We start from the raw sequence: 13,310 nt of genomic DNA, 5'->3' as shown, positions 1-13,310 counted from the left end.
GAATTACCATTAGGATTATAATTAGCATTAACCTTACCATTGGCATTCGAATTAGTATTAGCATTCACATTCACATTAACATTAGCATAGCATTGGCATTAATATTAGCATTAGCATTAGCATTGGCATTGGCATTAGCATTAGCATTAGTATATTAGTATTAGTATTAGTATTAGTATTAGTATTAGTATTAGTATTAGTATTATTATTAGTATTAGTATTAGTATTAGTATTAGTATTAGTATTAGTATTAGTATTAGTATTCGTATTATTATTAGTATTAATATTAGTATTATTATTAGTATTAGTATTAGTATTAATATTAGTATTAGTATTAGTATTAGTATTAGTATTAGTATTAGTATTCGTATTAGTGTTAGTGTTAGCATTAGTACTAGCAAATTAGTACTAGCAATAGAGGTGGCATGGATATGTCGCAATGTCGAGAGTTAAGAGTAGATGTGGCATAAAGATACTCATCAAGTCGGAATCTAGGCTCTGATGTTAATTGCAATATTGTCTACAAGGAAGCTTTTCAGGGAATATGAATTTAGATCATACAAAATGTACATTGTGATTCAAATACACATTTTTTTTTTATTATTTATATGAATAATTGTATTTTTTCTTACACTTTTATGTTATCATTTATGTTTCAGTAATGCATATTACTGATTGCATATGAACAACAAAAAATGAGCAGGTTACTCGCAAGGTATTAGATGAGTTATAGGTGATGTCATGTTATAAAACACTTTCTGATAATTAAGTTTCATGTTAAGGATCAGAGTGCATCAGATGAGATAATTGTAATAATTGGGTTAACTGATATATCTTTTTTGCACCCATTAATGAAAGTGTCAGTTTTGTGAATAATCATTTTTTGTCGATCATACCTGGAGTGGAGAAGGTCTATTTCAGCTCCAATAGTATGTGCAATGAGGAATTATTATCGGATGTTAACGCAAAAATATATTCTCCGGAGTTTCTCAACACCATATCATGCACTGGAATTCCACCACATAAGTTGACATTGAAAAAAAGTGTTCCCGTTATGCTCATCAGAAATATTGATCAGGTCAGAGGATTGTGCAATAGAACAAGGTTTCAAGTTATTAATATTACTCATTTGTAGGTAATTATACTACGAACTTGCTATGGACTCCGCCCACTATATTTTATGAAGGTAATCTTTTTACAGTGATTTTATGCCATTAAACAGTTATATTGGTATTCCTTTGGTAATAATTTACCTATTTTTGTATGATCATGTACAACATATGCAGATCAGTTGCATTGTATTGAATTTGTTCCATGCGCTTAGGGCGGTTGGTATGAAACAAAATAACATTGATTGTTTGGATCAAATTCAAAATTTCAACGTTCATATATCATTATGGTTGTACAAATTTGGGACCAATGATATATTCGTTCTTATTGTGAGGAAATTAAACTTTCAATATTTAGTTTTTTTCATTTATTCCGGCTTATTTCATCTCTTATACCATACAAATTAGTTTTTTTTTTTTAATATTTTCTACTTCTTTGTATTACATATCAATAATTGATCTTACTATTTTGAGAACCTTTTTATTACTCAATATTTTATTTACGATGAATACCCCGTGCATCGCACGGGTGTAGTACTAGTTATTAACTAAATGTATCGCCTATTTACGTGAAAAATACAAATGTTAATATTAGATTACTATGCTGTATGTATTACAAATGTTAATATTTTCTCTTAAGATTTCCCTTTTTTAATAAAATTTAAACTTATAAAATATTATTTATAAGCATTCATTGGATGCCATATTAGTTTATATTCAAAATTTTGAGATTTCACAAAACTTGCACAAGAGTAGCTCAAGTTGTAAAACTTGCGAATTTCACAAAAAATGAACAAAGCACATTGCATTGAAAATAAGCATATTTTACAATAATTTATAATAAAAAAGTTATTTTTTTGTATTGTTGAGAAATTATTTACATAATTTTAAAATTATGTTAATCTAAGACACTTTGCTATTATGAAATAAATCAAATTAAATTTTATTTTTCAACACTAATTAAACTCCAAAATTGATTCACGAATTGGCAATAGTACTATTACTAGTTGTTTAGTAATTCGATGAGGAATATAATATTTGGCGCCCAAATAAATGCATTCTTGCTCGTTTTCCATTCGTGTGACAATGATCATCGAGCACATTAAGTTAAGTACCTCGATGAACGCGATAAGTGCGCGAGGAATGCACAAGGTAAGATAAAAATAACACTAAAATCCTTCAATGAATGGAGAATAATGCCATTTTTTGTACCATAATATACAATTAATTTCATAACAATTTCAGTAATATTTGGAAACTTCTTGCAACCTAAACATTTTTTTTAGGGGAAATATGCAATACCCCCTCAAATAGAAAATATTTTGAACTAAACTCAATTGACTATTAAAGATTTTTGCCTACACCCAAGTTTCATTCTTAATTAGTAAGACCTCCCTAACCAGATATGATAAGACTAAAGTGCCCTTATGTGATTAGATTTTTAACGTGATATAATTTATTTCACTATTTCACTCCCCCTCTCTCTCACGTTCTCAATCTCTCCTCTCCTCTTCTTTTTTTTTTTTTTCTTTTTTCGTCTTTTGGCAGATCTGTTTATATGCAAGTATTTTTGGGCGAGATCGAGGTGCCTAGTCATCGTCTTTGTAGCGCTCTGTGCTTGGAGTTGAAGAAAAGTTGCGTGGAAAAAGATCAGAGATTGTTTGGAATTGCGAACCAAACATTATAATCCAGAGATCGTCTTTGTAGCGCTCTGTGCTTCGAATATGACTATTGTTGATTCACTCGATTAGTGATTTATTAATTTCTCGTGTTCGTTGTCTCTCTCGATTTCTCTCTCTTTACACCACCATCGTCTCCACGTAGATTTGTACACCCACCACCACCGTCGCCGCTCGTTGCCGCCGCCTCCTCCTTCGTTTCCACGTAAGGCTATTTCTCTCTTTTTCGTTATCTTTCTCGTTTTCTCAGTTTTTTTTTCCAGATGCCACCACCACCACCGTCGCCACCTCTTTCACTCTCTTTCCTTCACCACTGCCACCACCGCCGTTGTCGTCGACTCCCATCCCTCTCTCTCGTTATTTTTCTATCTTTATTATGTATTTTTCGATTTTTTTTTCAGATCTGAACAGCAGCAGTAACATGACTAAAGTCGTATTCGAATATGACTATAGTCATATTTATGTATTTTTCGAATATGACTATTGTTGAATATAATCTATCTTCTCGTTTTCAAGTTGACTTCTAGTAAGTAGATTCAAATTGATTTTTTTGTGTGGATATTGATTGGATTGTTTTCGTAAACAATAGGGAATCTTCGTTGTTTTATTTGATTTGGTAAACATGACTATGCATATAATCGAAATTTTTAAGTTCAAAATATAAAAAACAACAATATAAAGAAAGAATATGACTACATTTAATATAGTCATATTCAACTATAGTCATATTCGGCGTTGCAAGCCTGTGGAGAGAAAAATTTCAATTTTTTGTTTAAAAAAAATTAAAAAAATTATTTTTATTAAAAATATTAAAAATAAAAATAAACAAAAAATGTCTAAATAAAATCCGAAAATAATATAAAAAAAAATAAAAAATAAAAAAATAAAGTCTGAAAATACTTTTTTTTTTTTTTTTTTTTTGATTTGGTAGCATTTTTTTAGGAATTTGGAAGCAGGTTTGTAGGAATTAAATTGTTATTATGGAAAGAGAGAAAAAAAGAATAATTGAGATAAATTATACTAATTAATCCTAATTAGCGGGATTTAGGTGCCTCATTACTAGGAAATTTGTAAATAGTAGATAATTATTAAAAAAAAAAAATGTGCCGGATTTAGTTGCCTTATTAATAGGAATTTTGTAATACTAGATAATTATTAATAAAAAAATCGTGATGGGTAGTATAAGGGTAAGATTGGAAATAAATATTCTAGGGGGTTTTCACAAAGGAAGAATTATGGTATAGACATATCACTATTTTTTATCTATAATCAAAGAAGCAACAATCAACCACATAAGCGCAATGGGTGAATCTTCACTCTTGTGCAATAAGCTTGTAAATCACACGAAATATGTAAACCACAATAGTCATTTGAATTTATAACGAAATTCAAACTGAACTGAGTGTTAGTGATTTGCAGTTCATTTTATGCAATGGTTAAAGCAAGTACAGAAAGAAAGTATAGGAAGTAAAGGAAAGTGCACATATATTTTCAGAATTCGAAAAGAAACACAAATAATCGAGCAACTCGGGAAGCTTCAACTCAGCAGAAAGCTTCGAAAGTTAATCTCCAAACACGAACCAGAATCTCAGAGAAGAAAAAGAAGAAGAAGACAACGTAACACAAAAATCAACTAATTCTCCCAACGGTCCCTTTCTATATTTATACTCTCAACCAGTAAAGGGAAGTTGCTATTCGAACTAAAGACGCTAAAAACATAAAGTAAATAAATGTTAAAGTGGTTCCTACTCTCAATACAAATTAATCATGTAAAATTGTCCAATCTAAACATGTTATAGATATTAATCGATCCAAACAAGCTCAATACGAAAGAATTTGACTTCGGTGATTTTATAAATTACAGAAAGATGATTGCAGATTTGCCATACAACAGACACCGTTCAGTTCATTTACAGACCCTTTGTCCCCGGAAAATCAGCCTCTAATAATTTCATATAATATATGTCATAATGAAAATATCAGTAATTCAGTATACTAGAGAACCGTACTTGTGTATAACAAAACACCAATTTTGAACAAAACTAATACGGCAAAACTTATCTTCCCAATAAGGCAACGCGGTCCTTTTGCACGGTTTGTGCCAAATTAATGTCGAAAAGCTCGCAACGGATAGGCATCTCCATCTCATAGAAAGGGTTCTTTAAAACATAATCGGTGTACAGCTCGTATATATTTTTCAACAGACTCTCCATGTTAATGCTTCCAGGCTCCGACACCACAAAGAATTTCGTGCCTATAAGAAAAAAATAAATAATAAATAAAAAAATACTTAATTAGAACCCCGCAAATCCTTTTCTCGGATTATATATTACCGAAGTATTTTCAGAACACCTTGAATAATGAACTTCAAGCAACCAATTAGTAGTTTGATATGCTTGCAAACAAACTTGTAATTTCAGCATATTTTTCTCTAACATTTTAAATGACTTTAAAAGTACTCAAGCGAGTAGCCCATACATATTTACTTTTCCTATACAATCTAACTGTAGAGTTCGTGATTTTTTTTGTTAATACCAAAACAAGATTACAAATAGCAATTCGGTTAAGAAAAGAAGTAAAACCTCAACTTGATTCAAATAAAATATTGCTGAGTTCGTTTTAGTAAACAATTACCGATAAGGCGTAATGGCAAATGTGTAGATAAAAGTACCAAATGCACAAATGTCCAACGCAACATTCAATTATCTACAGAAACGCCATTAAACCACAGAAACTATTGTGTATGTTCAATTTTGAGATTATAGCTTACAACAACTTACTCTAAGAAAAGCATAAGCAAACATTCAAAACAGATTGTAAATCGAAAAAGGCCGATAAGTTGTTTTTCAAAAGATCAAGATTGAAAAACTCCAATCGACAAGCCAATGTTATATGCCATATGCGGGCCCGTCAATTAGTTCTAATACCATAAAACCGAAAACATATTACGAGCCGAAACCAAAGGCAAAACCAACACCAAACTTCCTTAGATTTCGTCGTTTACAAGTGAGACCCTCCTCATTACTAAATTTGTCCATCACTGCTTCCTCTTATTCTTCTAACTACACACCCGAAGATTTCGAAACTTCCAACGTTCGTTAATCCGATTAGGCATATCCAAGATGCGGATCATAGTAAATATTTAAAGGAAGTTAAAGCCCAATAAAACAGTCCTCAATCTCAGATTCTACCTCCAACTCAAATTTACTAAATTACCTAATCCCATCTTAAATATAACCATTAGTCAGTGCTGTAAGGCCTTGTTTGGTTGGGGAGATTAGCCATGATTAACTAAATAATTGGACATTGTTTGATGTTTGGTATCCTCAATAACCTGCCGGATCGACCCGCAAATATTCTCTTCAAGAACCCTAATTCTACCTCTCCAAATCAAAATCCCCTTCATCCGAATCACCAAAATCCACCCAATTCAATCCAGAAACTAAATTGTTCATATCAAAACCTAAAAAAATGTGACCGATCGATAAAAAAAAGAACCCTAATTGCGAAACGGAAAATGCAAAAAAAAAAATCTAACCAGTGAGAGACTGGAAACAGTGAAGATCGAAATGATCAGCCTGAAGGAGCTCAATTCCAGAGCAGCCATTGACGGGGGAAAGCTGCTGAGAGATGGCGTGCATCGAGTGCCAGAGGCTCGCTAATCTCAACGTATCGTTCGTATCCATTCTTCCCGCCGAACCATAATCCTGAATCAACACAAAGACCGTCATTTTTTTTTTTTTTTTTTTTTTTAATTAGGGTTTGAAAATTCAGAAGAATAGGAAAAGGGGGTGTTTTAGTGTTTGTTTACCTTGTAGTAAATGAGGCCACCTGATTTGTTGATTATGTAGAGGCTGTAAATCGCTGCCATTGTTGAGTGAGGTGGTGATTTCAGCGAAGATTTTTGAGAATAATGTGAACACAATTTGATTGTTGACGGTGAAGTGAAAATCCACCTCTTCTCTTCAGATCTCAAGCTTTGTTTTTGTTTTGAGAAAATTACTGTTTTGGTCCCTTAAGTTTGCACTAATTTCATATATGATCTCTATATGTTCAAACAAATATATATTTGATCCTTATGTTTCAACAATTTAACATTTTTGATCATTTTCGTTAATTTGCCGTTAATCCGTCAAATTAAATAGTGATGGATGCATGTTTGATTACTTTAGGCACTAAATAAAAATTGACGAAAATGACCAAAAGTGTTGAATTTTTGAAACATTTAAGACTAAATGTATTTTCAGCGTACATAAATGACCAAATGTGGAATAAGTGCAAATTTGAGGAACGGAAACTTTAAATTTCTATTTTTGTTTCTCATTTTTAACTTTTTTTTTTTTAAATTATGTATAATTTTTTTCCCCCCTAAAGGACATACAAAAAGGCATTTATCCTCCGCAAGAGTTATACTGTAGATATTGAAGTCGGACCAAATTTCAAAATTTCGTGGATTTTGCCGACTTTGGAACAAATATTTTCAAGAATATGATAGACGTCGTTACAGTTTTAAAAATATTATTTCGATTCAAATGTGATTTTACACATTTGATTATTTTTTAGTCTAAATTTAATCAAACTCAATACATAAAAATTGGTAATTTTTTTTAGTAAACTTTCTAATCCAAATTGAATTATCAAGATTAGATGTCGGGTTAGAAAGATATGCATGAATCAACGAATATTGTTCGCAACCTTGTCATTTTCAATTATCTAAATTTCAAATGCAAAGTCATCCATGCATAACGTGGTGATCCGATATCCAATTTAGTTGATCCAAGTTTTGTTAATTCAAAATAACGTTTTGCTTTTGAGCTTTGCCAAAATCGGGATAATAATAGTTTTCGTCCCTATTTCTTTTGCCACGATTTTAGTCCTCAAAGTAACCATATTTTTACAATTTTGGAAAGCCGTTTGATTTGGGTGTTAGTTTGGACAGAAAAGTCGTGTGTTTTGCACGCGAGAATGCTGAAATATGACTTGTATAGTATTAAAAGACTTGTACAGTATTAAAAGACTATATCTCTCAATCATCGATCATGTCGTCTCTTCTTCCTCTATTTTCCTTCTCCTCCACCAAATCCAAGTATAGTAAAATAAGGGCAAGAATCAGCACCGCTGCATGCAGTTCCGACGATGGCGACTTGAGGTAAGGAAGATGAGTATAACTATCGGTTGAAAACCGCCCGAAACGTTATCCATTAACACTAATTGGATTTAGAGAGAGAAAGAATAAAAACCAACATCAAATGGAAATAAAGTGTCTCCTACATCTAGACTCAACATCTTTTCTCATTTTCCCACATTTGTTCTTGTGATTGATCTTCTTTATATTGGTGTATGTCATGTTCTTCTGTTTCTTAACACCCCACAGCGAGAGGCGAAGATGGTTGTTGCAGATTTGGAGATATAGTTGATGTGGTCCAACCGTCCAAGTATGAAAGGGCTACAAATGTTAAACATTTCAAAAGTTATGATTTTTTTTATATTATTTTTTGTCTATCTCGTGGCTGAGTTTTAGTTGGTAATTCTTTGTTATCTTGTATAAAACGGTCTAGCCAAAGTTATTAATGATGGAGCTGCAGAAATTGGGGTTTTATTGGGATTAATATTTGTTGAGATTTATATTTTTAGGATAAAATTGTAGAATTAAAGTGAAAATTGAGCTAAATTGAAAATAGAGGCAAAAAGAGGGTCGATGGGGTTATTTCAGCATGCTCACGTGCTCGACACGTGACTTATTCCGTCCAAATTAACACCGATATCAAACGGCAGACCAAAATTGTAAAATATATGGTTAGTTTGAGGACTAAAATCGCGACAAAGTAAATATTGGGGCTAAAATCGATTTCTGTGTATAATATAGGACGAAAAATGTAATTATCCCGTCAAAATCTGACCACAAAAGGGTCAAAATCACGTTCGAATTTAAAACGGTATTAGTCAATTGAGATGACATTTATGATTTAACATTTCAGATATCTTCATTCCGATATTCGAATATTTGATTCTCGTTTTTTTCATTTTTTCGAATTGAATTGAATTGAATTTACATATAATAGTTTAGAAATTCCGATTTCCGATCCTTTTGATATCAGAAAATAATTCCGATAATTCAATTTTTTTCGAAGTTCTTTTAGTAAATAATGATTCTATACTATACATTTTTTTTTGATAATTCTATACTATACATAAAACCACTACATTACATTACATATATTTATTATATGTTTTAAACAAGTGGGACTATATATTATTCTAATTTAAATCGTTTAACTAAGGGTAAAGAAGGTAATTCATTAAATGTTTAAATCTGGCGTTAGGGAATTGGACCTGGCAATAGTGACCCCCGACACCGCTCTTTAAAAATACAAGCATTCAATTGTAAGGCTTGCGTTCCAACAATGGCCACGTATCATCTACAGCCATGGCAGCTGCCAAACTCCCCTTTACAAAAGCTCGCTAACAATCCCTCTCTCTCTCCCATTCAAATCTCAACGAGAAAAACACGCATTCGCAATTATGGCGGAAATCAGCAGCAAACCCCAACCTACGGTGGCGATCAACAAGCTGAAATTCACCTACCCGGGAATCGACGGCCATCCTCCGCCGGGCTCCGCCCCTTTGATCGAAGATTTCTCCCTCTCTCTCTTCCCCGGCGATCGCTGCCTTTTCGTCGGATCCAACGGCGCTGGTAATCTCCTTTCTTCATTTGTGTGTGTGTTTTTAACTGTAATGTGTGTGTGTGGTTGATTAAAAATGATTTGATTTGATTGATGTGTGATTTTTATTGATTTTGATTTTAGGGAAAACGACAATATTGAAGATAATAGGAGGGAAGCACATGGTGGATCCAGATATGGTGAGGGTGTTGGGCCGATCGGCTTTTCACGACACCGCTTTGATCTCCTCCGGTGATCTCTCTTATCTTGGCGGCGAGGTTTGTCGAACTAATCTCTTTCTTCTTCATATTGTTTTTCTTTTATAGTTGTTTTTCTTGTTACTTGCGATGTATGCTGTAAATGTGTTTGATTGTGTGCGTTTACGATTAACGTGTGAGAAATGAAGTCGAATTGGGCAATGACATAAATGTGCTTTTTTATGTGAAAATTGCGTAATTGTTGGGATAAATTGGTAATCGAATCCAGCAAGAAGAATGTGGTAATTGTGCCTAATTAATTATCTATTCCCCGAACATTCATTTTTGTGCGAAATGAAAATTTTAAACTATTTAGGGTTAATTTCTATGCTACACCCGGTGAAGATTACGTAGGGTGAATTTTTACAATTGATCTACACACACCAATGTGGGGGTGTGTGTATGTGTGTATATGAATGGTAAAGATCTACCCGGTGTATTTCACCCGGTGTAGCATAGAATAGACCCTATTTTAGATAGAATATGATATAAAAGAATGTTTTGAGTTCCCCATGTTTTTAATGACTATATGTGAAGGATTTGATACACCGACATTGTAACTGGAGTAAAGGGATAGGAAATAAATTTGTGGAACTATCTTTCTAGATAAGATAGCTAGTGAAATTCGCGTGTTCTTGTTTCTATTTGGAGGAATGCTCTAAACTCGAGAGGCCTTTGTTATGGATCAATTGTCGCTAATATGAAGGAAATGCTAAATTCTTTTAGATGCATATTTTTTTTTATTTCGTGTAATCACAATAATAGTTATTTATTTGCAGTGGAGACGCGAAGTTGCGTTTGCTGGGTTTGAGATTCCAATTCAGATGGATATTTCTGCTGAGAAAATGATATATGGCGTGACAGGTGTCCTTCCTCAGAGACGGGATGAACTAATTAAGGTAATATATTTTTGCGAGCAGATTTTGCCTTGGAACATCTACAATCTGGTTCTATATTTACAAAAAAAATGATGCATTTTCCTAATATTGTAGATCCATGGTAACCTTTAACCATTGTTATAAATGGACTATGCTATGTTGAAGGGCTAAGAGGGTGTTTGGCTAAGCTTATTTTAAACAGCTGATAAGCTCTTACGTCTGATAAGATGTTTTTAGAGCTGATAAGCTATTACATCTTATTTTTAGGATTAATTTTAGAGTGTTTGGATAATGAGCTTATTTCCTATTTTTACTCATTATAAGATCTTAAATAAAAAGGTGGGGTAGAGGTACTTATTTAAAAAGATCTTATTTGGTCTCCAACAGCTTATTTTAAAAAAAATTAAGATCTTTTTTTAAAAATTTACCAAACACTTTGGAAGAGCTTATAAGCTCTAAAACATCTTATAAGCTCCTTTTAACATCTTATAAGCTTAGCCAAACACCCTCTAAATCTACATTACGAAATTGCATTATACACCCTTAGTTTGATAAATTATGCATGTATTGACTTTAGTTGGATGCATACATTTGTTACGCACATTCAAAGAAAGAAATTTTTTTTGAGTCTCAAAGAATTTTATTTTTCATAAATTATGCATGTACTGACTTTAGTTGGATGCATACATTTTTTTTTGCATTATACTTTACCTCTCAAAGAAAGATTTTTTTTTTTTTGGGAATATCATGTAGCCGAATTAGCAGGTTTTCAATGTCGAAGAGCTCGTGCGAGAAGATCGCATGATAGCAAAATTGCATTTTTTTTACCCATAACTTGTGGCACCTGTGATCCTAGTCTTAATATTTTTTAGCTCGCCGCACACATTGTATCAGATAACTTGAACAAATTCTGCAATTTGTTCGCATGAAGAAAGTGAATAGATAAGAACAAAACCATCTATTTTACTAATTTTCATCTTTTTCTCCTCATTGATTTTCTTTTGTTTCGTCTTTTCCTTATTTTACTAACTGTACACGCTAGAATAATAAGTCAAGTAATATGTTCTTTGATTGCAGGTTTTAGATATCGACCTCTCGTGGAGAATGCATAAAGTATCTGACGGTCAAAGAAGACGAGTTCAAATTTGTATGGGCCTTCTAAAGCCATTTAAGGTACATTTGTTTTTTCGGACAAAATCATCATTTTTTTTTGCTTTAGTATGCAATTATATGTACTAAGATAATGTCATGCCTGCTTTTCAGGTTCTCTTGCTCGACGAGATCACAGTTGACTTAGATGTTCTCGCTAGGGCTGACCTTCTAAGGTTTCTTAAGAAGGAATGCGAAGAACGAGGCTCTACAATTATTTACGCTACACATATTTTTGATGGACTTGAGAATTGGCCATCTCATATTGTGAGTGTGACTTTAATTCTCTAATATTTATTATCATAAATTGGTATTTATTTATTTATTATTACTGTTTTATTTTATTTTGTTCCGTCAGGTTTATGTGGCTCATGGGAAGTTGCAACTAGCGAAGCCGATGAATGAAATTAAGGAGGCTAGCAATTTGTCATTGATGGTTAGTCGTAAACTCCAACCAAGATTCTACTTCAATTTGCCGTTTAGTAAATCATTTATATATATCTTGTGCAACGATGCATATATAAAATAACCTGGCCCTATATTGTCCGTCATTTCTAATTTATTTATTTTGCCTCTGCTGCAAATACAAAATGTATGCTTCACCACTGCTTCAGATAACACGTTCATGAAAGAAATACTACTAACACTAGCGATTATTTTCTAAACTCAAACACAAAGTCGACGGTGAAGAAGTTCATGTGTTACTATAGCAATTGACATAACTATTTATATTAGCAGTTCATGCCTTACATTTTCTTCATTTGCAGAGAACTGTGGAGACTTGGCTGAGGAAAGAGAGAGACGAGGATCGGAAAATAAGGAAAGAGAGGAAAGCAAACGGTCTTCCAGAACATGAGAAACAGGTCGACGGGAGTCGTGTGACGGGTGGGCCAGCCCGTGTGATAAACAATGGATGGGCTGCTGGCAGATTGAATTCGACCATTGCTGGTGAAGAAAATTTTGTGTTGAGCTCTAATAGGGTTCTCCGGTAAAATTCATACTAATATCGAAAGAGAATTTTTCATCTCTTTGCACCTTTTTTTTTTTTTTTCCTGTAACCAATATGGCCTTATATTGGAATATTACAAAAGCTAGATTGCTTTTTGTTGTCTGCTAAGTTGAATTTTAATTTTAATTTTGTTTTAATTTTTATGTATTCATTGCATTTGTTTACATGCTTTGTATAGCATGTTGATATACTATTTCTTATTTATTAAAGAGGAAACAAAACAAGTTTTACATTTTTATTTCGGATTCCCTATAATTGCTCGAAAAACAATAAAAAATGAGAGTTATGGATTTGAAATCCTTGTTAAGTCACTCAACTAGCAATGTGAGCCGACTCGAAAAAAGCTTAAACTCAAACTCGAGCTCGTGCTCGAGCTTTTTTTTATCTGTCCGTAAACTCATGAGCCGGCTCGAGAGCCATCCTTTTATTTGTTTTTTTTTATTTTCTATATATTATTTTTTAAATAATATAAAAAGAACACTTTATGAGCTCGAGCTCGACAAAATGGATTTGAGCTCGAGCAAGTGCTCGAGCCTGCCAAAACAACCGAACTCGACTCATTCATAC

The 13,310-nt window shown here is 32.8% G+C and overlaps 2 protein-coding genes across 2 annotated transcripts; one reads left to right on the top strand and one right to left on the bottom strand.

Annotated features, from left to right (window-relative positions):
• Positions 1–4,759: 4,759 nt before the first annotated feature.
• Positions 4,760–6,773, bottom strand: LOC105978166 (SNARE-like superfamily protein). Its single transcript, XM_013003583.2, has 3 exons — positions 6,600–6,773; positions 6,327–6,495; positions 4,760–5,042 (listed from the first exon to the last, which is right to left on the bottom strand). Exons 1-3 carry the CDS (start codon positions 6,657–6,659, stop codon positions 4,846–4,848), a joined length of 426 nt encoding a protein of 141 aa, XP_012859037.2. The 5' UTR covers positions 6,660–6,773; the 3' UTR covers positions 4,760–4,845.
• Positions 6,774–9,175: 2,402 nt separating this feature from the next.
• LOC105978162 (ABC transporter I family member 20) lies at positions 9,176–12,981 on the top strand. Its single transcript, XM_013003579.2, has 7 exons — positions 9,176–9,482; positions 9,595–9,728; positions 10,487–10,606; positions 11,663–11,758; positions 11,849–12,001; positions 12,093–12,170; positions 12,502–12,981. Exons 1-7 carry the CDS (start codon positions 9,311–9,313, stop codon positions 12,724–12,726), a joined length of 978 nt encoding a protein of 325 aa, XP_012859033.2. The 5' UTR covers positions 9,176–9,310; the 3' UTR covers positions 12,727–12,981.
• Positions 12,982–13,310: the final 329 nt, after the last annotated feature.

The sequence above is a fragment of the Erythranthe guttata genome, chromosome 2 (genome assembly GCF_056151865.1).
Source record: "Erythranthe guttata isolate IM_541 chromosome 2, IM_541, whole genome shotgun sequence".
Classification (NCBI taxonomy): domain Eukaryota; kingdom Viridiplantae; phylum Streptophyta; class Magnoliopsida; order Lamiales; family Phrymaceae; genus Erythranthe; species Erythranthe guttata.
This window is presented reverse-complemented; position numbering and strand designations above follow the sequence as displayed.

Bases quoted from the DNA above. Each gene is read 5' to 3' on its own strand.
- LOC105978166 (XM_013003583.2), bottom strand. From the start codon at position 6,659: ATGGCAGCGATTTACAGCCTCTACATAATCAACAAATCAGGTGGCCTC. The intron at 6,496-6,599 runs GTAAACAAACAC...GTGTTGATTCAG, and splicing joins GTGGCCTCATTTACTACAAG to GATTATGGTTCGGCGGGAAG. The intron at 5,043-6,326 runs GTTAGATTTTTT...TTTTTCTTATAG, and splicing joins CTGTTTCCAGTCTCTCACTG to GCACGAAATTCTTTGTGGTG.
- LOC105978162 (XM_013003579.2), top strand. From the start codon at position 9,311: ATGGCGGAAATCAGCAGCAAACCCCAACCTACGGTGGCGATCAACAAG. The intron at 10,607-11,662 runs GTAATATATTTT...CTTTGATTGCAG, and splicing joins GACGGGATGAACTAATTAAG to GTTTTAGATATCGACCTCTC. The intron at 11,759-11,848 runs GTACATTTGTTT...CCTGCTTTTCAG, and splicing joins GCCTTCTAAAGCCATTTAAG to GTTCTCTTGCTCGACGAGAT.